At 34.3% G+C, this 24,783-nt stretch overlaps 2 protein-coding genes across 4 annotated transcripts in view; one reads left to right on the plus strand and one right to left on the minus strand.

The window, feature by feature from the left end:
- LOC117411045 (runt-related transcription factor 2-like) overlaps positions 1–24,783 on the minus strand; it is a 70,175-nt gene that overhangs the window by 38,090 nt on the left and 7,302 nt on the right. The gene's annotated exons all lie outside the window — the stretch shown is intronic.
- LOC117411046 (transcription initiation protein SPT3 homolog) overlaps positions 1–24,783 on the plus strand; it is a 194,607-nt gene that overhangs the window by 2,567 nt on the left and 167,257 nt on the right. Inside the window, exon 2 of one of the 2 annotated variants that reach the window (XM_034018075.3) lies at positions 6,622–6,725. The exons of the other annotated variant lie outside the window; for it this stretch is intronic. Coding sequence (XP_033873966.1) covers positions 6,622–6,725 — 104 coding nt within the window. The remainder of the gene's footprint in view (positions 1–6,621; positions 6,726–24,783) is intronic. 2 annotated transcript variants of the gene reach the window in all.

Below are 24,783 nucleotides of genomic sequence, written 5' to 3' on the forward strand. Positions count from 1 at the left end.
TAATGCCCTGTAGATAAGAAAATCTATAAAAGAAGAGAATTGCCCTCCCCCCACACACACAAAATAAGCCAATTAAGTGTGTATGAATTATACACATTATTGATTAGACTATTTGAAAGGAAACTATGAACAGAAGTTGTAACTTCACTGTCATGTTTTAGGTAGAAGATATTTGTTAAACATTTCATAAAACATACAGTACATGCATTCATTATAAGTTGTTCATTTAACAAGATATTGTATTTACTTTTCAATGTGTATGCGGAATATAGATTTTAAAAAGAAAACACAATCAGTATTCTATTTTTTTTTTTTTTTTTACCACATATAATAGTAACTAGGTCTGATCAGTACTGTACCACTACAAAGGCCATGTTAAGTAATATTCACATAGTACAGCTTGTGACTTAAAATACTTGTGAGGAAAGTAAAATCATACATAAGGGTAGGAGTTTTATTTAAATATTGTCATTATTATTATTATTATTTATTTATTATTATTATTTATTTCTTAGCAGACGTCCTTATCCAGGGCGACTTACAATTGTTACAAGATATCACATTATTTTTTTTTACATACAATTACCCATTTATACAGTTGGTTTTTTTTTTTTTTTTTTTTTTACTGGAGCAATCTAGGTAAAGTACCTTGCTCAAGTGTACAGCAGCAGTGTCCCCTACCAGGGATTGAACCCACGACCTCCGGTCAAAAGTCCAGAACCCTAACCACTACTCCACACTCCAAAGAAATATATTTATTAGCAGACACCCTTATCCAGGGCGACTTACAAGATATCACATTATTTAAAACTCCAGAAATACACTGTGCTTCTCTGCTGTCAATTAGTAAGAATACATTATTTGTAAAGTACCACACACAACAGGAACAGTTTTTTATGATACACAAATTTCTTAGTGAAGTTCTGTAAGCAGTTTATTACTTAATTTAGGCAAAACTGTATATCACAAATATAATTTCAAATGAGCTGTTTTGTACAATGGGAACATTTTTAACATGTACCAATCTGCTTTTATTAAAAATGTGCAATGATTTCTCCCGAGCCGTGAGAAACATCCTCTTTAAAAGCTTATCAACAGATTTTCATACCATGTGCAGTTAAAATTGCAACACACGTTTAGACAGTTTGCTGGTGGTAAAAGAAGCATTGCATGGGAATTTAAAGTTGCAGACAACTTCCTCTGCTTCACAGAACCACTATATAGTGTTTCATGATCAGGCCACGCCGGTTTAATCTGTAGGGCTAGACTACAAAAATTCCACATCACTGTCTGAATTTAGCCTGAGTCACAAAGAAATATATTGAGAACTTTCCAGGGGGCTTGACCAAAATCAAGACAAAATGTCTAGAGGAGAGACATTTCTGGGTGTGTTAAGTAATTTGTGAGATACTACTAATAAAATGTCAGATGAAATTAAATTATTGAATTATTTATATAAATATTTTTGTTTTCTGAATTCATTTACATTAAAAAAATCAATGCTTTCTGCTACTATACTTAGTGCGTTTATATTTTTTATATAATTTAATATAAAGTACAAACAAATCCTGAAATGTTTTTAATTCATAAATTTATTAATGTATTTATCTATAGCTGTATACTTATAGAGGTTATGGAATATGCTTACCAACTGCATGTGGTTTTAAAAGACGGTCACATTTCAAAACTAAAACAAATAGATTTGCATTTTATAGGAGGCCCTGTAATGGATTCTTATAAAGAAAGACTGAGTATTGTTGTCTGGGTATTGTTAAATCATTGAAAAAATTAGAATCCTGGTACATTTATTTAAAATCCTAAATATAGGCATATCATAAACCAAAAACTACTTTGTGCTTTGTAAATCTCAGAATAAAAAGTTGGCCAGTAATTGCAAACTATGTTTAACCTTTTTACATTTTTTTTTGCAGTGATACAATTTCATGTGTGTGGGTAATGGAATGCATCAGGGAGGTGGATATATTTATAAAAAGAAAGATTTATAAATATGGCAGTAAAATACTGACTTACAATTTCTAGTAAATATGCATGGGCTTTCAATGCATGCACCGCCGTGCTTTATTTTTTCTTTCTTTCTTTGTATAGGTAAGAGTAGCATGTTTTTAGTTGTTTGCTGAAAAGATTGATGAGCATTTATCAACAATTGCAATTGTTAGTTTGTTTGTTCTGGTATTGTATATAAATAAGATGACAAAGGAAAGGATAATGGGGCGATTTTAATATTTATTTACTTTTAGTCTATAATAATCTACTTCCTTCCTCTTATTTGTGTCCCGGGGCAAATAACCAACATTTTTTATCCCAGGAAAAGGGATTTTGCATGTGTGGCTACCGAACGTGGGGATGTGGGATTTCTGAAACGTACTAAACACAAAATATGTTTTTGATTTCTGTAAATTCTGAAGATCGGCTGTAAAATTATTATTATTATTTATTTCTTAGCCGATGCCCTTATCCAGGAACACTTACAATTGTTACAAGATATCACATTATTTTTACATACAATTACCCATTTTTACAGTTGGGTTTTTTACTGGAGCAATCTAAGTAAAGTACCTTGCTCAAGGGTACAGCAGCAATGTCCCCCACCGGGGATTGAACCCATGACCCTCTGGTCACGAGTCCAGAGCCCTAACAACTACTCCACACTGCTGCCTTATGGCACTGATAAATGGGAAAAATGGTGATCATCTCTGAATAAACCTATATTGAATCAGCATGCTTTATAAAAAGCTGTTTTTGTTTACATTTTTACAGGAAATGTGCCATATTAACAATGTTTACCGTGATTGTTAATAAGGTATTGTTTTAGATGATTGGCAGTGAACAGTGGACTCCAATGTTTAACTTTTATATAAAATTACATTATATAATTTGACAGATGGCTCTATTACTTTTGTCATTTATTTCAAATCAAATAAACTGTTCCTTTTTAAAATATATTTCAACATAAATAAACAAATGCACTAAGTGGTTCAAATTCTGCTTCCTCAGTTTGTTGGCCAAGTTTAAATCTGTTAAATTGACTAGGCGTCTCCAGTAAAAAAAAAAAAAAGTAAATGTAAAGGGACATAAAAGTCAATTTAATTATGAAAAAATAACAATAAACAGAAAGAGTTGCATTTCTCTGCCCACATATGTTAAGTAACTGTATTAAACCTTTGGATGTTTAAATAATCTGGACCCATTCTGCACATCTGAATTCATTTTACTGAGTATGGCAGCCATGTGCATTGCAATTCAAAGTAAAACTGCTACAGCACTTTAACTTATGGGGGAAGATTACAGTAGGATTTCAATTTAATGTTGACTGTATTTATTGGAGAAAATTAAGTGGAGAGTGCTTTTTCTTTTTTTTTTTTTTTAGTTACAATTGTTTTTTATTTAATGTCCGGAAGAAAGCAAATAGAGCGTTCACATACTACTTTGATGTGTTAAATAAGTTCATTATCCAAACCATCAAACAAACTGTGGGTTGGGGAAGTAATTATAGAAAAGAGCCTTCCGAATTATTGTCTCATCATGTCAAGTAAAAAAGATGTTACACCTGTGTGATTTGAAAGTAAGATAACTTGGCTCACCCTAGGAAGATAGTGTTTTATGAAGGGACTTTTATTCACATTTGGATCCCACTTCTAAAACCAAAGGTGAATAAAACGCTGCTACACGGGTTCGTGTCCCTTTAAAAATACGACCCAACACACAGGAAAACCTAACTCCGTTTTGGAGCGCTGACTATACAGGTAAGTCCCTGCCTAACTTGCAGGGCGGCTAAGCCGTTTACCTGCCACCACAACACAAACACCCAGGTTCACACAGCTTACGTTTTTCCAGACTGCTCGGAAGCAGAGCACCTCTTCTGCCTCCTTCTACACAGCAGACCCTGAGCAGATTAACTGTTCCTCTCTTATACCCTGCACCTGGTCCTGATTTACAATTGCCGCCCAGGTGCAGGGGAGAATTAAACAATAAATCAATTAACAATTGCCCTGGGAGTGCATTTTCACATGTTATATATATATATATATATATATATATACATACATACATACATACTATATACACACACAGTGCTACCCCATTATAACACAGCCTGTTGTAGTGCAGAATCAGTTATAACATGCTAAGGGCATGGCTCCTATTTCCCCCATAATGCAATTTGACTCGCAAACGTGAACGTTCCAGATATTTTAAGTGATCCTGGTGATGTTATTGTGAATTATGCTAGTTTAAATTGTAATAGAAACTCAAAAAATAAATAAAAGAAAACCTACAACACTGTTTTGTTGTTTTACATTACCGAATTTAAACACATTTAAGTTGAAACTGGGACATACAGTAGTTATAAAGCTCCCGTGCTTGCACTGTATTTTTTTTCTAAAAGTAAAAACAGACTCCGTTAATGTTACAAAACAAGTACGAAACAATACAAGTGTGTATAAACGTCCTTGGATTGTGTGTTATTTATTTACAGTTTACAACATTTATTATAAAAAATATACAGTATAATTTAAATAAGAGTGGTGTAGCAGTTTCTGTAGCGCAGGGTTTATATCATGTAGTGGATAATACTGCGAGAGGTAAATCAGAATTGTGGAATTCTTTTGGAATCACAGCGAATTAAAATAATGAACATGTGAATGGAGTTGTTGCTTGTAAAACCTGTCGTGTTTTTGTGTACGACAGCCACAATTTGAAATTCTATCAATTTCTCTTCATACCAATGGTTTATTTAATGTTGAGTGTATCAATATTGTGGCTGATTATTAATACATATAATAAATCATAGCAAAAAATGATTAATCTATTATTTATAAGTTCAAAACTGTACTTCATGATTGTCGACTGCACTGTATGTGTGTTAATTGAAATCCCTTTCAATCAGGCTGATCCACTGGTCTACTACAATTAAAGCTTTGAGATCAATAACAAAAAAAAGCCACCTCCTAATGTGTCTGATGTAGTGAATTTTTTTCATAAAAAATACAGTTTTAGAAGTCATTGGAAGCTAGTCTGGTATGATGTGAATAAAGAGTTAACGTAATGTTCTGAAAACCTGCCTTGTGCAGGCACCTCTACAGCTGTAAACCCCTGGGAACTGCAATATTAGGCTGTACAGTAGTATTTAAATTGCATGTCACCAATTTTAAACTGCAAAATGTGCCTTTTTTCCAAATGTCTATGATTACCGGTAGACTAATTTAGATACTTTAGGTAAAGGAGCAGAGGCTATAGTATGTAGTCTGCTAATTTAAAATTTGAGTAAATGTGGCTGTAGATATTCAGTTGTAACTCAAGAAAGAGTAATGGTGTGAAGTTGAAAGGGGTCCAAGTTGTTTCCCTGTGATTTCAGTGATGACACTCCAGGCTTTATTAAAAATAGTTTACAGACAAGTAGGGTTATAAAATCTGTTTAATTGCCATTTAGCATAGGATTTATCACGTACAAATGTATAATAAAATATTTTCTATGAAAGAGGAAACAGCAGGTCTGAATACTATCACAGTTTTACCTATTTATATTTTACCACAGGTGTTTTCTCTTAATAACGTCAATTAATACTTAAAAAAACACAGTGGACAAAGATGTTTAGATTATTATAATGAACCCTATTGAAGTAACAAATGGCTTCAGGTTGTCAAATTGTCTACTATGTTTGTATGTTTAATTCAAATTCAGGCAGGACATGATGAGCTGTTTTAAAATATTAAGAAACAATACATTCATTTATGTTATTCTTTTGCTCAGATATCACTAAAAATAATAAGAAAGGCAAAGAAGTTTGATGGCTGAAAGTTGTCCAGCACTTAGCAAACAAACCGATGAAAAAGATTATTGAAGACACATCTGTGTACCAGGAGACACTTTTGTTTGGCACAATTTCTCCGTACTGCTCTTTAATTGTTGGTGGGAATAAAATGAATGAGTCTTAACATTTAGCAGAGCTCCTTTGATATATTTTTAAGATACTCTTTTTAAAATGTTTGTCAATACAATTCCTGTGTGGGATTCAACATGGCTAGAATTTGATATTTGAAGTATACATAGATATTTTGAATACAATTCCTACTTTAATGGTATGCCAAAAATATCCTTGTTTTCTTAATGTACAGTAGTATATCCTGATAAACTTACATTATTTATAATATCACACAACTTGTGGATTTGAATCTGGTTTGCCTAAACTGTTTTCTTCTAGAGCACTGTAATTGAGATATAATAACTCTTATCACACTCCATATTATTTAAGCACACTGTCATAAAAAAAAAATAATTGGTTACCTAGCAAAGGCTCAGACAGAAGAATATTATAAATATTCTACAAATCTGATAATCACGTGTGCCTTTCCAGTGCAACCTAAGGATAGACTTGGTGAAGTGGTTTACCTACAGTGCAGTAAACAATATGTTTAGTTAGGTCTAAAGTGATAGTGTTATTCTGCAGTAGTACTACAGAATTTATCATTCAGCAAATCAAAAAGCGTTGCATGTGAAGCCACATTTGCTTTATGAAGTGGTTTTATAATTACTGCATTTTAAACAGATGCACTACTTTCGAATAAAGTTACAATTTAATCATTACAACTTCTTTTAAACAGATGAGCAGTAATGCAGCCAGCCCCATGTCAAGCTTTGCTTCTTCAAGTGCTGGAAGAGGATGTGGAAAACCGACAAGTTTTGTTCCTGAATTACAAAGCATGATGTGAGTAAAAAAAAAATGGCACTTTGATTTTGCTTTAGTCCAAACAGTAGCTGTCACTTTTTGCAGTGTCAGCTGCGAGAGACCGACTGTGTACTGGAAAGGTTGCAGGCTTCCCTGTAGCCGTCAGTGTTTACACTTGTGTCGTCAGCCATTGCTCTGATCAATAGTGCAAAGCTGGTCTCCAGTTTTTCCTTTACCAGGAGGTAATTCCTTACCACATTAGAGGGGAAATGTTCACACAAAACTCTACTTGCCATGTGCTGTCAGGATCTTAAAACTCATTGCTTGTTCAAAGAAGTAAAATTCTGATCTGACTACTGGGAGAATTCAGCACAATATGAGTCAGTAAATAAATATGTATTACTTGTCATGACGCACGTGCATCAACATATGAAATGAACTGAATAAGAGAAAAGCAATAGGCAAGTGTATGTTAATACACTATAATAATAAAGTAACAAACCAACGTTAATAAACTAACTGTCAAACTAAATTAACATAGCACCTCTACACACGTTAAAAAAATCCAGCAGTAACATACAAGACATTCACATTATTTAAGAGAATGGTGAAGCAACTCGCCAAACAGGAAACGCCAAAGTGCTCGGTGACTTGTGTCAGATTCAGGTGTTTTTTTCAAGAGCTACAACAATTTCCAACTTTTTGTCGCAACAGAAACAGCAGCACATTTCGCTGTTTGTTTACATGCCATTTTGTAGCGATGTGGTGCACTTGTGGAAATCACAATACAATACGAGTCAATGATATGATTCTGGAAATATTTAATAAACCAATCAGTGTGCGATGACAAGTCACTTTTGAAAAGACCATTTTAATTTAAGTTTGGTGATGATGAGTTATCAGTTTACAATTACAAAACAGTACTGTATTGTAAATGAATCTCTGTCGGTGCCAAGAAGGTTTTCTTTTAAGCGAAGTTCCTGTTCCTTTAGCCGGAGCATTTACATTGGGGAAAATCCGTTTCACCACAAGGGTGTTCCCTTAGGCAAAGTGTTCTCTTAGGAGGTGTTTTATACGCAGAGACTATTGTACTAATATATTGCATGTTTATATGTACACATACTACCAATACTGAATACAGTATGGCGAAAAAAAACAGTTAATATACTAGTTGTTCCATGCAAAGTGCTTTTTGTATTAACCAAATAATGGGTGCATATGATGCTTTAAAATATTACTTGTGTTTGGATCATAAACGTGTGGTAAAAATAATGACTATTAGGTTTTTTGAGTATAACAGCATGGAATGTCAGCCCAGTGAATTGTGGTGTTTAATTGTGATCAGATAAAGTTCAGTGTGGTTAAATCATTCTTTAGGATGGGAAGTATGGTGTCTGTATATCTTTGTACATGGTGTGGGTATTTGCCAAGTGTTCCACAAAAAAAAAAAGCGATTGGCTTGTAATTCTTCATATTACACTCAAATACATTCAAATACAATAATAATACAAATAAATTTGTTCAACGCTCAGTTAAAATCTGGATTAATTTGAGTTCGATATATTTGGGTTACATGAGCGAGGCCCAAACTGCACCGACATCACCGCGAAGGACATTACAGTGCAGACCATTACAGCGACTGCAAATAACAGTGCTACGACATCACAGCGACGGACATTACAGTGCAGACCATTACAGCGACTGCACATAACAGCGCTACGACATCACCGCGCCGAACTACAATTCCCATAAGACTGTGAAGTTCACAAAAGCGTCACTTACCAGGAACTCGGACACACGACACAGTGAGAGCGGGTTCACCACAGATTTTCTGATTGCAGAAGACAATAGTTTTTTTTTTCACTGTTCCCATAGAGCTCCATCATAACTAGACAGGTAAATACATTAAGTAAAATCTCCATGCAGTAAAAGCGTGTTTCCACGAGCATTTTTTATGTAGTTGGGCTGCATATCGATTTTTTTGTTTTGTTTTTCACTTGCTGCAGGTAATTTTTTTTTAATAACAATACAAAATATTGTTACTATAAAATGACTGTTAATTTAATGCTTGATTTTGTCAATACGTACTACTGCTAATCAGGGTCTGTACACTATTTCTAATAAAAGGGTCTATTAAAAGACCCTTACAAATACATCACAAAGACATTTATGTCCGCTAATATTTTTGAATTGTCAAAGGCGCAAGCTTGATCCAATTCTTCCAGTGACAGCGTGAGACTTGCAGCTTTTCCCCATTCCCCTGTATCTGAGTTCCGAGCAGAAGCTATTATTATTATTATTATTTAATTATGCATTCATATCTTTATTTGAGTGAGTCTTCCATCCTCAAGGTCTCAGCGTATATTGCAACTGGCCAATATTCACAGTTGTTTGTCAAAGGTATCCCAATGTATGCTTCTGTTGCACACTTTAAATAGTGATTTTGTGTTTCTTTGAACATTTTTTATTTTAGAACTTTTTGTTTTATATTAGAAAACAGAAGAATAGGGGGATTTTAGGAATATACCATCTATATTTACCATAAATAAATAGGGGTGTTTATAGGAATGTACTATGTACATGTATTCAGCATTTTTTGTAGGGTGTTACACTTCCATAAATTAGGGTTTGTAAACTTTGGACGACCACTGTGTACGCACACACATACACGGTATAAATCTATTCTCTAGCAGCTTACAGGATTACATTTTTAGGTGCCCTGTCAAACGGGCAAACAAATGTTTATATATATTGTGGTGGTGGCGGACAACAGAAACACACCAAAGGCAGTGTTTGGGCCAAAATAGCGGAAACAACAACCACTGTTTATTTCTTCCTTGAGAAATGGACGGTCTGAGAAGTGAGATGGGGGCCTGGTAGTAAACAAAGAGAAAACATACGCACATCCAAAGTCTTTCAAGGTGCAGGGTAGAAAGATTTTAAAGTTAAACAAACATAGTACCCACACACTTGTATATTATGCTCCAAAGTGTTTATATTTTTTATTATACCCAAGATCAACGTTTCGATCTGGAAGAGATCTTCATGAAACCTGGTATGCAACTGCTTTACAATTGTGCAACTGAGCCTCACTGACACTGCTAAGTCATATTAAAACCTGCATACTGAGGGGGGTGTGGGGAGTTCCTGGTGAATGACGCATTTGTGAACTTCACAGAGTCTTCTGGTAATTGAATTGTAGTTCGGCGCGGTGATATCGTAGCGCTGTTATGGGCAGTTGCTGTAGTGGTCGGCGCTATAATGTCCCTCGTGGTGATGATGGCGCGGTCTTGGATTCGCAGTGATGTTGTGATATGATTATTATGAGATTATCTAATTTGTCACTGCACAAGTACTTTTGTTACTAACTTTTGTATTTTTCCTTGTATAGACTTCTTAAGTGGCTGAGACTCAGTTGCACAGTCCTACGTTTTGCAAGGCACTTAATTGCAGTTTTATGTAAGAAACCTTCTGAAGGAGCTTAAGCTTAGTCCAATTTAAAAGATTAGTTTCCACCCTTGGCAAGCTACACATACAGCAAAATGATGATACAAAGAAATCATACTTGTGACTTCATCCAAAAAGTGCTTTGCAGTTATGTGGCTCCAAATTTACTGAGGACTTGATTTCAGCATATAATTATAGTTTTTCCTTAACTTATTCGTGACATAAGATAGAAATGGTGCAGTTATCTATTTGTGCCAAGGTAGCAGCAATTGGGAGTAAGGACCTGGCAAAACTGCTTTCCAACAAATGACTAACATCTGATGCTAATGATAGGACACTCTTCCAGCGCTGTGCTTTGGAATGAGGTGGGGGAGGGATGACAATCAGTAGATTTTATTCTGTATCCCTGACCACTGATATACAATACACTGACAAATACAGGATAAAAGTTTAGTAATGATGAATGACTTTTTAGTATGACAGGTTTGTTGGGACACTGAAGGAAAATGTAAAAAAATGCCGCCCTTTTCTCTTAGACGGCTGCCATGTCTGTCTGCCGCCTTCATGGAGGTCTATAATTGAGATCACTTGTATTATATATGGCAGGAAGCTTGGAGACACATTGGAGGAAAAAAATGGAACAGTAAAAATGAATATAATGAAAAAGGCTACTGTTTTTTTTATATATATTTTTTATTTTTTATTTGTAATAATTTGAGAACTAGAGAACCATTTTAGAGCATTGCTATTGTTTCTGTATTAGATCCAGGCTCAAAGCTTGGCAAATGATGGCTTTCCTGGAATATGTGTAATTGAACTGGCTTCTACAAAAATGTAGGTTTGTAAAATATCTTGGGTTTCAAACTGGATTCAAGAAAAACTTATGTGGCTGACCGTTGTTAATTCAGACATTTTCTAGTTGTCTCTCTAATGATCTTTCTATAGATCTTATTTATCTCAAATAATTGAATATACCATACCAGAAATACAGTATCCTTTAATTGTTTGACCAACTGTATTTATATATAGTATGCACATTGATGTATAGGTGTCATTTACCATGTCTGTTCCTGAGGCTGAAGATCAGTTAAGGGAAACAAAAATCAATCTTTGATTGTCAGTGTCACCTTCAGAGTGAAAGCTGGTGACTTTCTCCAGGCCACAAACAAGGCACACATGCAGAAAACACTAGATTGCAACTTGTCTAAGGTAGGCCCTACTATTCATCCGACTATTTTAGAAACATTTTGGTCATTTAATATCCAGTGTACATGCAAAAAAATAAAAGTACTGCCTTTTGAACGTTTTCTCCTGATATGTAATATATGCTCTGAAAAGTGCTTATGTTGGATGGAGGTCCTTGCAGCAACACGTAGCTCCTAACACAAGGTGCTAAAGATAACACAGCCACTTTGACAGGTCCAACATTCCACTTAGCTCTTTCTTTCCTTGCTATGTTTGACTACCCTACATCCTTTTTGCTCAACTGCTTGTCCAATAGAAAAATATTTATAGTACATCTGTAAGACAACTGGGGCTTTTGTAGAGAAGACTGTATGCTGTTATTTATGATGGGAATATCACATTTATTCAGCCAGAGCATTTTCCAGTTTCATTTTTTAAATGGTGGTTGTTTTTATAGTTTTTATAATGTATTCACGAGATTGTTATTTTTAAGTTCTGTTCAAACTTTAAGGGCAAATAATTATAACTGTATGCAAAGCTGCACTGTCTCTGGTGCATATTTGTTCTGTATTATTTTTGATTGCACTTGAAATGCTTTTTTTAGAGTGATATTTAATTATAATGTTCTTTTTTTGGAAACTGCGTTTTACTTAATGCAAGTAAATGAAAAATAACGGATATTGTATAGAACGTTTTAAAAGGCTGTGCAGTTGGCATGGTAAACCATGTAAAACCTTCATTGATCTCTGAATTTAAATTATTATTATTATTATTATTATTTATTTCTTAGCAGACGCCCTTATCCAGGGCGACTTACAATCGTAAGCAAAAACATTTCAAGCGTTACAATACAAGTAATACAATAAGATAAATTGTAATAAACTGTAATTTGCAATGAATCCCCTTTGTGGCTATTTTCTGAGATTAGAAGTATCTTTCTTATTATGATTGTAGGAAAAATCTATTAACATTGTAGTAAAACGTATCCGATGGTATAGCTGAAGGTGGTCAGTGGAATTCTATATTTGAGGTACAAAACCATCTTGTAGCACAAAGTGCTGGCAGAAAAGTTTATTTTATCTATTTATGTTTAAATGAGCTTTGACAATATGTATTTGTGGCTGCCTGTTAATGCTATGGAATGAGGATGTCCAGGCATGGCTCACACAAGCATGTTTGTGGGTAAAAATCAACCATAAAATGCGTTTTGCGTTTTTTTTTTTTTTTTTTTTTTTTCTATACCTCTCTACTGAGGAATGCATGTTAAGGCCAAAGCCTGTGTGGAATTCCAATAATTTAAAGCATGCTTTAAATTGTAAGAATTTAAACTACAAATAAATAAATAAGCAACCTTTGTAGACAATAGTATATTATTACATTGATGTTTTAGTTTTGCTTGTACCTTTTTAAGTGAATTAATTCATAACTTCAAAAACACTATAGAACTTAGAAGGCAGAGAAGGTAAAACTTAGACTATTTTAGAGCACTTGAGTATCACATTGGATTACATCAACCATCCATCCTTGGTTATCCCAGGATTGTCCCTATAAATACGTGTTTGATTCAATAAGGAAATAAGAACATAAGAAAAAAATGGTAACAAGAAAAGGCCATTTGGTCCATCAAGGCTCATCACATGAGCACACCATTCTCCCCGACTGGGGGAAACTAATTTAAAAGCACAGAATCTAGTCTTTTTTTTAATGTGTTTTAGATCCTACTGCTTCACCTGGTAAGCTATTCCATCCATTTATAACTTTTAAAAAAATGCTTCCTACCTTCTGTTCTAAACGTACTTTTACTCAGCTTCCAGGTACGCCCTCTTGTTCTTGCTAAATTTGAAGTAGTGTATTGGATTAACTCTTTATATTTGTGGATTTCCTGGAAATGTAAAATGTACTAAAAAAAAATCTAGCTATGCCTTCTCCTGGTGGGGTATGGGTTGATCATATCTTAAGCCCTATGTCAATTGGATGAATGTTTTGGCCAGTGCCTTCATTACACTGATGAAGGTAGAAGCCTTTTTAGAACTATATTTTACTTTGGTGGTTTTGCCTTTTCTAAGAAGCTATGCTTGTTTCAAATAAAACCCAGTAGCTAGTATTTCCCATATATTTTTGTATTTAATATTTTCATACATTGTTAACTATGTACTGAATGACATTTGAAAATGATTCAGTATCATCAGCCAATCAGCTTCCAGCTATAGTGGGCATTAATACACAGCAGATGCCCGCTGGAATGTCACCGTATTACCTGTGACTCAAATTTAAAATCAATCCATGCAAGTCCTGGCTTTTTCTTTTTGACTTCCTGCATTTTTAAGCATAGTTCACATTTATTAGACAGTAAATAATAACCAAAGACAGACACAATTGGTCCAAATTAATTTTATTATCCATCAAAACCAGCCAATCAATACTTTGCATCGATGAAAGCAACCAATTCTGTACGTGAAACTGCAGAGTGAGCCAATCACAGCTCAACTGGAGTGCAGACACAGCATCTTTCAACAACAAGACACAGACAGTTTTGAGACACGGACAGTTCAGTAAAATTGCGCCATTCAGATATCTGGCATGGTTCAGATAAACTATAAGCAGCTCTGACCAAGTAAAAAAAGTTATTGGTTTAATTGGTTTTTTTCTCTAATTTATATGTGTGATCCTTTATGAAAATGTTTGGGACTATTCCTAAAACTTTTCTTAGCAGTAGCGTACCCGACAAATCATTACAAGTTCAAGGTAAATGTAGGTTTTCAAGTGTCTTTTTAAAGAAAATAATGAGAAATATTTTTCTAATAGCGATAATGCCTTCGGCTCAGGACGCATAACTCCAGTCGCGGTCAACTAACACACGGTAGAGCCTTTGTTGACTGGCAGAAACACATTCATATATTTAAATATATATTTATATATTTAAGTGAGTGTAGTTAACATGGCATCAAAAGCCTCAAAGTACCTCCACTGTTCTTTTTCAAACACACTTTCCCTTGAATGGTATGTTAAACATACCGAAACGTTGGGAAGTTGGCTCGCTTGAGCAAAAACATTTTTATATTTAGAATTTATAGAAAAAACCTAGTGGATCCTATTAATTACATGTTTGATCAACGGCAATTGGCAGCTGCATTTTCCTTAACATCTACATTTTGCATATAAAATGTCATGCATTCAGTCATGCATTCAGTGAAAGCAGATGTTTGGGGACAACTTCTGAGTATCTGGTTTTCACCGTTTTAGAATTAATTTTTTTCGTAGTGTAGCTGTTGTTAGTCTGATAACAAGGCTTTAACCCGCTCCCTCAGTTTAATAATATTTAGGCATAGAATAAATGTAATAAACAAACGTTTTCATCAAACATCAGTTTATTAGCAGTAAAAATTATACGGCTCTGCTGCCAGGCTTGAGAGTCCAGACAAGAGTATTTATTTTTTGCAGTCCACATACTGGCGCTGAATACAAAGTAAGGATTCAGCTGTTTATTCCCATTGAGACTTCATTATTTGTCAACTTGAGTCTATTACTGTATAGTTACCGCTTTACAAACCAATACCAAATATTACAGTAGTAGTTATTCTAACAAGGATAAATATAACTTTAATAACATTATTAATAAATCAAATATAAGACACTGCCAGAGACCTGCAACACACATGGCCTATAAGTTTGAAAGTATTTTTTAATCTCATGAAACATTTGCAGTTTGTCTTGGATGCAAATGCACTTACCAGTCGTGCTTTTACTGTCAGTGCTTTTGGAAGGATTTGTGTTTTTTTTGTCTTGTAACTGAAACAAACTTTCAACAGGGAGATGCAGCTTTTATATCTTACATACAAATCGCAGGTTTTTAGTTTGCATGTTTACTTATTAACAGCCTTCCAATGATAAACCACAGTAGAATAGACTAAAAAGAGTTTAAAATTGTTACAATTTTAGTTCAATAGCGAAATATGGTAGCACTGGTAAAATTGAAATGAGTGATATGCTAGTTAACATACCATATTTTGTGTTTGGAAGTACTGTACGGTACTTGGCTACTTTCTATGAATAGGCAGTACTTGGACAAAGTTGATTAAACCTGTCAGCCAAGTTTACAAAATGTTACTTCTACAGTCAAGTTTTTTTTCTTTTGAAACCTGTTTTCTACATTGCAGTTTTGAAATGACCTAATTTTAACGGATTGCAATTTATTTCATATAACAATACTAAAATATAATGTAAAAGATTGGATACCATATCAGCTTTAAAACCATGAATGTACGCAAAAAAAAAATGTTTTACTTAAAATCATGTCAGAAAAAGATACAGATGGAGGGATGGAAATAAGACTCCCATTGCATAGCAGCTTGATCCATTCTTGGTTTAAGACACATCTGAGCTTTTTAGCTATACCTATACGCTGTGGATAATCAAGATCATAGTAAAGCCTGGACTGTGCAAAACTCTCATTTCCATCCCTGAGATGTCCAGGTTCCAGGCTTCGAACACTATGTTTATCTCCATGTGGTTGACAATAAATTGCAAATGTAAATCTACAAATATATGGTCTTTTCCAGTTTTAATAGTATATCTTATTTGTGTCTACAAATCCTACTGCAATTTCAGAGACGCCTGAGAAAATTATTTGGGTGTTTCGTTGGCAATATTTAGGTATTGTAAAGAATTATCCGGAGAAATATGATGGATATTCCCAGAGCTAACTGTTTATGCATTAAATGTGGGGTGTGTAAATCAGGCATTGTGTTTAATGTACCAAAAAAAAGGTTTGTGCTATGCCACATTTAAAGAGCTGAGGTTAAAGCACACATTTTAGTTCTGGGACGAACTCAGGATTTTCATGTTTGGATATTCGCTCATAATTTAAATATTCGTTTGGATATTTGTTCGTTTTCAAAAAGTTATAAAAGCTATTATATTAATGAGAACGCAGGCAGAGACAGCATAGCAGCAGAGGCAGGCGGGCGTGGCCCCTGTGTGTGTGCCTTTATTTTACAGCAAGATGTTGCAATATGTAACATGTTAAAGCAGAAAAATATCTCGGGAGTAAAGAATATGTTGTGTAGGCCTTACTTTACACCAGTGAATTAACTACAAAACAAAGGATGTCAAATAACAGTTCAAGTTAAATGTAGTTTTGTTTATTCCCAAAATAAACAGTACATAAAGTTGACACCACATTTTTATTTATTTTTTACTTTTTTTCATTCCTTTCCATCGCAGTAAACAGTGGCCATATACACGTTTTCATAAAGTAATAACTTGTGCCTTTTTGTAGCTGAACAAGCAAACAAAAACTGAAATTTAACTTTAAACACTTCAAATAAAATAAACATGGAAATGGTGTTGTAAAATGAAGGGGAAAAAAACTCACCACATAAGAGGAAGTCGCAACAAAAAAATATATAATATATACAATCTATATAAAAATCTCTACACAACATTTCCAGCAAGTTGGGCACTGTTTAAGCGAGGCATTGAAGAGTGACATGTTTTCCTTTTTTCGGTCTTATGAGTTTCTGACTCGCTCTAAAGCAGCACAACACATTTTTGACCCAGATGGCCTTCTATAGAGATCACTATGCGTCTGTGCGCATAATCTGGTTTGTTTACTTTTTTGCTGTCTAAAACTTTTAAATAGAAGCTCAAGAGCTAATGGGTTGATCTTGTTTTTTTATTATTTTTTTTAAATATATATTAATCTCACATATCACAAAGAGCTGTTTTTCATTTACCATTTTTGAAACTCTCGCACAACTTCTGGTGAGGCGGTAAATAAATGCAAGGTATTTTTACCATTTCTAGCGAATACGAACATCTGACTTTTGTGTCCAAATACATGTCAAAAAATATTCGTTTGAATATTCGGATATTTGTCCCAGCACTAAGACATTTTTAAGATTAAAAAATAAGGATGGCAACTTATTGGTTCAGTGAACATTAAGACTCTCTTGGGTTCTTATTATCCCCTGCAGTCACAACTTGTGTTTAAATAGAACACAATATGGTAGAATAGAGACATATGTCTTTCTGACTGGTGGTGTATTTCCTGGGGTGTAGATGTGACAAGTGTTTTTATCCTCTGCTATAAAAAGTCTTGTTTTTCATTGCCTAGACAGGGACCACTAGGGTCAAGCAGGCTTTCTTGTTTGATTCACACCTACTCATTCGCAGATTTGTCACGTTGCTCATTATGCGTCACAAAAATACAAAAAAAGATTAACAAAAATTGTAAGAGACTTTTAATATAGATGGCATTTTAACACTCGAGCCATCATATCAAATTAAATTCTCAATTCAAAGGGCATATTTATTCTGTTTGCCAATCTGAACTGTCTTGTGACTGTGGACTGTGTGGGTTTATTATGTTGGTCTGTTTGTTAATGTTGGCTCACTGTCTGTCTTTAGGCAGCTGGTTTGGTCTTTAATCCCTTGTTTTTGTGATATGCTTTTAATGACAAAGCATATTTAAACATAACAAAGGCGGTAGTATGTACATTAAATTTGCATGACCAATCATTCCTTCCTGATTTTGTGCGCAGTCATCAGAAGTACTGTGCCCTATTTACAAATCTTTATTTAAAGTTATTTAAATTTTTATGAAGTCAGTTTTTATGAATAAAATAGTTTCATATTCATAGAACTGTTCTAGATTGTTGTTGGCTTGCTAACGTGCTGTCTTGTTCAAGTAATAGGATTACAATAAAAGAAAATAAAGCATGCATTTTCAAATACTGTGTTTTTGGTTTTTTTATGCTGATCCTGTCAAATGACCAAATCCTATACAACAGTGGTTCTCAAACTGGTGGGCGCAGAATGTGTATAAATAAATAAATAATAAAAATAATTACTGTGCACATCTTAACCTATATATGTTAACTTAAAGCAAATCTTACTGCTGACAGCTCCTGGCATGTCAAAGTTTCTAGTTGGTGCTGTGCATCTGACTGGTGCCTTTTATTTAAACTTGCATGTTATTGGACGAAGTCCGCTGCGATCTGGTGATGTATGTTGTGTATTGACTTACTATGTGATGTGCATATTAGTAAGCATTGCACACAATAGGTAAACTATTATTTGCAGTGTTGAGTTTGCTGATATTACGATGGATAGGTGGCTTATTTGAGGGGGGGTTGTGTCAAATCCCACAAACGAGAGGAAGTTAAGGAACCACTGCTATACAAGTTTAAATACGGTTTTTCATACAAGGAATATATGATATACCAGGAACTTTACTGTTAAACTAAGAAATAACAGGAATCATTTTGCATGTTGTAAGCAGTAATAATACTTGTCTTTGTCCTCATGAGCCATGCATGCCGCACCATATATGATCAATGTCAAGCATGTGCATGTTCTGGTAATTCTGTAGGTAAATGCTGTGTACCTTTTAGAATGGACCTGAGAAACTGGGACAATATGGGTTGGCAATTAATTTGTCGTCTGCAGCACATTACAAGCAGAATTTGCTCCACTGCCAGCCACGTTGTTTACATTAACTTCCTGGATCTGGTTAACTGATGTACAGTTAATGGTACGTTTAGCTTTCAGTTAAACAGAATGTCAAGTGATCAGTTATCAAATTAAACACCAGGAAACTTAAAAGATCAATAAAACATTTCAATGAATTAGATTTTTGTTAAAACAGAACTGGCACTGGACTGTTGACTAGCTTTATTTTATCACAGACCGGTAAAGGTCTGATAAAATAAACACACATTCGCTATTGGTAGCTTAGTGCATTAAACAATGTATCATTTAAAATTGTACTGGAGAATGACCCACATAAGGTTTCAATAACTGATGTTCTGTTAAATTAATCTTTTTTAAAAAAAAATATATATTATAATACCAAATAGCCAGCCTTTCAGTTATAAATATTCAGTAAACAGTCGTGTCTTTACAGATTGTTGGTTAAAAAAAAGAAAGAAAAAACTCCTATGTTCCAATATTTATTTACATGGATGTTGGGATTTTAATTTATAAATGGTATGATATAAAATGCGTGATGCCATGCCTCCACCCAAATCTATTCTACCATTTTAAATTGCAACATCAAGTCAAATGGATACAGCGTCTGACGAGTATATCCTTGGCTAACTTAGTCATTATATAAGCAAGTACTGGCAATATACCTATTAAAGTACTGCTATTTTAGAAATAATTTTGAAAATAATAATAATTATATAGCTAGTAAAGTAAATAAGCAAGTGCCAGTCTAGTTACAGTATTTAATGAAACTCAATATAATGTTATTTATTGCGGCAAGTGAACTTTAAAGCTCTGTGGTTGGGAACAAGAAAGGACTTATTTGCCATGACTTGACGTAGCCGAACTCATTAAGAGTAATTATCAGAGCCAGCTTAGGAGTTAAGTCCTGATACCATAGCCTTTGGGTATTTTTATAAGTGATTTCAGCTACAGTCTTTATTGCCTCAACTTTTTTTCTTCTTCTTCTTCTTCCTTTTTTTTTATTATTATTATAAAGGGTCCCCTGACTGTTTTTTTGGAGTTGAGTTGGGACAAGTCACATTGGAAACAAACAGCAATAATGATCTGGCTCATGGACTCTCTGGTTAACCAGACTGTAATTTGGGGACTGAAAAGAACCTCTCGGCGCTATGGAGTATTTGTTTACCAGAGATTTGAACTACATTTATTTTGCTGAGATTGCTGTGCACAAAAAAAAGAGAGAAAAAAAAGACAGTTAACCCTTTAACTCTAAAGGTTACTAGCGTTGAATGTTCTGATTATGCTGTTTTATAAAGGACAATGTTAACCCAATTAAACATGCTGTGCATTGTTAAAGTATGCATTCAAACATACGACACAAAAATTAAAATCTATTCAGAAATCCTGAAAAAAATAAAGCTTATTTTCTTATACAAATGAAACAGTCAAGGGAGAGTCTCTTATGTTCATACTGGGATTTCAAATTAAATAGAACACTTTTTTTCTTAAAATGACGTATAGGATGTTGTTTTCATGGAAGTCTAAAAAGAATGCTTGTTTTGGAAAACTGTATGGAACAGTATACAGCAGACAACAATACAGTACATGTTTTAACTGGAAAATGTGGTGTCCGCAGATAAACTCACATAAAAATTAGGCGTAATTACATGGCTGTTTCTTATGCAACTTTGTTTTCTACGATGCCTGCGTAACAGTAAATCAGAAACAGAACAGCAAAATTTGAAATCCCACATAAATGGGTATGGTGACCATGACTGTAGGACTAAGACTTACTCAATTAAAAGAGGAGGTATCTTTTTACATCATTATCTTACGTTGCTTGTTTTCCTAGCCAGACTTGGGTGAAAACCAGCAGACAGATTTTATATATATATATATATATATATATATATATATACACACACACGCGCGCGCTGTACTGGGTGGTGTTGATGGAGCGCAGACAGAAACTTCACACACTGGCAGGTAAATGCTAAACAACCCCCAGGGCAGACGGATTGATGTTTTGTTTGTAATGCACCGCCCGACTATTTCCTCATTTTGACCAGTCCTACACTACTCGGTTCACCGTAGTATTTATTGCTTGACTATTATCAAACACATAGGCCCCCTTAATGTACACTACAATATGTTTTGCATAGCTTGGACAATTCTTTTTGTGGATAAGCTATTTTTTTTTTTATTAGCTTTATTATCTGTGGTCTCTTTAAATACTTTGCATAGGCTAGTGCACAAGCTAAGCTGTGGTTCATCCTTAGACATTTAGGGACACTGGGATTATAGCTACGTGCTTTTTTTACTGTATGTTTACCCCCCCCCCCCCCCCCAAAAAAAAAAAAAAAACACATTTAGCAAATGACCGTTGGTGCTCAAAATGTTTTAAAAGTGCTTAAGAAGCCCCAGTTGAAAACAAAGCCTCCTTGTCTGTTATATTTTTGTCCAGGGTGTTGTGCTCTCATTAAAGTATTTCAGAGTATGATGTTTTGTACAAATTGAGTTACTGTATAATGGTTGGTGAATCATTGCCCTTGCTTAGACGGAACAAAAGATTTTTTTTTTTTGTTTCTAAATGGGAGCTGTCTTACCCAAATGAAAAGATCACAAATGTTGGAGAGATTTAATAGATAGTGCAGTTTCCCTGGGGATGACTGTGTTAAATGACAATTCTGTATTTTTCAAGATTTTTCACTTGTAGTGAACAGCCGTCTTGTTTCCTTTTAGGATGATTCAGAATCACTTGGAGTAAAACAGTGAAGGACTTGACAGTCTTTTATTCACAGTCTAAAGCATGTGCATTGAAACAAAGCGTTGATTACTAAACAGTAACTATAGCACCTCCATGTATCCTGTGAGTCAACATTCGCCTTGTACAACCTTTTCTTTTCTCAAAAACTTTACAGAACTAAACCTTTGAAAACAGTTTCTAAATGACATAGTTTTGATTCAGAGTTTTTTTAAAGATGTTTTTTTTTTCCATGCAGACTAAATCCCAGAAGGAAAAAATAGAAATGCTTGTCAGCAAAGTCTCTGTATTTTTCATAAGAAAAATAAAATTCTGAAAAAAAACAATATAAACCCTGAAAGAATGACTTTCCGTATTGAAGCAACCTCAACCGAAGTGTGATGCATTTGTTTATTGTGAAATTCCCATTGAACAATTTGCAAACTTTTATATTTCCTTATCTATACTGCTCTGAAAATTAAAAAACAATGGTCATAAACCTAAACTTGTAAAAATAAAATAAAAAAATGTCATGTTCAAGTTATATCAACTTAAGGTTTGTGAAACAAGTGTGTAATAAAAATATATATTCATAAAAAAAACACACTATTTTAACATTGTTTTTCTCATGAAAGAGTTTATTCTGTGGTAAACAATATATTTTTTAAAGATTCTATTTAAGAGAATGGCCCACATTATGTTTTGACAACTGGTGCTCAATTCAATCTGTCCGTTTATTTCAATATGTATCTGATATGAAGATATTGTCTTATCGATACAGAACTTCGTGAAATACAGTAGCCTTTCATTTATTATTTTACTGAGGTACTGTAGTTTTCATTTAGCACCCTGATTCTGCAAGAGTGCCACCTATCCGTCTACCAATATTTATTGTCTTGTGAGTAGAACAGAAGGAATTTTGTCTTCCAAAGGAGCAGTTTTATTACTCTGGGTGGTAATGAGACACAGAATTACTCACCGCTTGACCCCCTAATGGCATTTAATAGAAACAGACAAAATACACATATCCACTTCAAAGTCACAGCTGCGGAACAATGCCAAAGCACACATTTCAGTTCTGGGTTTTTGCATCTTTTATTTAGCTTTTGTATTTATTAGTTTCTCACAGGTGCTGGTCTCTGATTCAATGCTATGTAATGATGAAGCAATGCTGTCATGCCGGCTTCTTTTCTTTCTCTTTAAAGAGAAGTGTAAAAGAATAGTATACAGCCGCCTACACACTACCAGATGGATGCTGCGCATCAGCCTTTTGCTTTGTTGATCTCATGTGTTGTACTTGTGCATACTGTGTGTGAAAACTGATACGGTACATGTTAAACACTGTTTCTTGTGGTCAAATTACCTTTAAAGAGTTACCTGGGTTGTCGTTTTAATGCCTACTCATACTCTCAGGTGAACATATGATACAGTAATGTTACAATCAGTCTTGTAGTGGTGTCCGTACTGCGTGATTCATGCATGCAATTTAAGTACTGATAATCCCTACAATAGGATCAAGTGACATGATAATTTACGTAGGTATTAACACTTTCCTTGTGTCTTTTTAAGAGCTTATGAGAGATTGATTTTTCATAGACACAGTACATTTTAGATTACTGCAGCTTTTTACAAGTGCACTACTGTACATTAAATCTTTTCTGCCCAGCTCATGTACACATACCCCTACATGTGTATGCACCCCATCCATGACACAAGGTGTTGTTTTTTATTTAAAGCCAGACATGGCATTGAATGTTTTTGTCTGTTTAGACTTTTGCCATTTTCTTTGATTTGTCTGTTAAGCACATGTATGTTAAAGTAGGCCAATCACAGTAGTTTCTTTCCAGATGTTCTCAGTATTACTGATTGTTTTGCCAAAAAACTGTGAAAGAAACTTGTACCCCTTACTGTACCTAACACAAACAATCAATTATTATTATTTTTTGGTTACACTTACACTTTTGCTGTTATGCTTGCTTAAATTATATATTCCACTTGAGTCCTTGAAAACGAACCCATGGTTGTAAATCCAGTAGTATTTTCCAGTGCCCTGCAAAGACTAAACAAGCTGTTTGTTTTAAGGGCCTTACTTCAGGAATCAAGAAAGACACAGTTCCCTTTCTATTTACCTGGCTGTATCTGTTCTTAATTTTATAAAGGTCCAGATTCAGAGCTTTTATTTTGACATGGAGGTGATTTTTTTGTTGTTTGTTTTAATGCCCAGATTGAAAGTTATACTGCGAGTGATCTGTATAAACGATAAGGGAGTTAATCCCTTGTACCTCTCAAATTCTGTTTTAGGCTATTTACTGTATTTTGAAAGGTTATATTTGATGAATGCCCATTGTTTAGATGTTTAACTTGTTAGCCCATTTGCTCATTACTGTAAATCACCAGAATGCCGTCACCCAGCTGCTGACAGTGCTGTTTCACAGCTCCTCAACGCTAAACACTTTCATGTGGTTTCATAGATCCTGATTAGCATAGGAAAGGGTTACATTGGGTAGTCCTAGATTAGTTCTAATTGGGGTCTATGAAACCAGCTGTCAGTTTTAAATGGTTTCTTAATGTAATTCGATTCCTACATATTGTTGTTAGTTTAAACTTTATCTGACATTTCAGTCAGCAAGAATATGTAAACAAATTATCTGGACAATGTAGCAAGTTCTGGATTTAGTTTATCTCAACTCATAATCCTTTACTGTATGAACAGCAGTATAAAATGAAAACTGAAATACTTTCCAAAGCAGAACAGTAGAATAGTTTGATTTGGACATGATCACTTTTTTAAGGAGATGAAATCCAGTTTAATATTACACAGTTTAACTGGTATACAGAAAAAACAAAAAAAAACTACTTGTCCAATTTACTGTATTTTTACTGCTGTGCTGTGGTTAGCGATATATAGATGAAATGAAAAGTCTACGATATTGATAATTGCCAGTGAAACACAGACAAATGAACTAAAGTGAATGCCTTTCAGTCTTAACACATTTTTATATAAACCTTATGTGTATCATAAATAATTTTAAAGCAATGCCTCAGTCTAAGGATATTCAGCATTCCTAGAAAGGTTAAATCAATAATAATAATAAAAAAATTTGGCTCCTTTCCTATGCTGGGCTAGAACAGCTAGTGCCTTGTTTAGGGTACCCCAGAGCTTCAGGATCACTTCATTTAAGGTAGAATCAAAACAGCTTACTGAAGTCATATTGCTGCATTTGAACATTCAATATTTCTTCTACAATATGCTAATAGCCTGCAAAGCTT

Source organism: Acipenser ruthenus, chromosome 6 (assembly GCF_902713425.1).
Source record: "Acipenser ruthenus chromosome 6, fAciRut3.2 maternal haplotype, whole genome shotgun sequence".
NCBI classification, from domain to species: Eukaryota; Metazoa; Chordata; class Actinopteri; order Acipenseriformes; family Acipenseridae; genus Acipenser; species Acipenser ruthenus.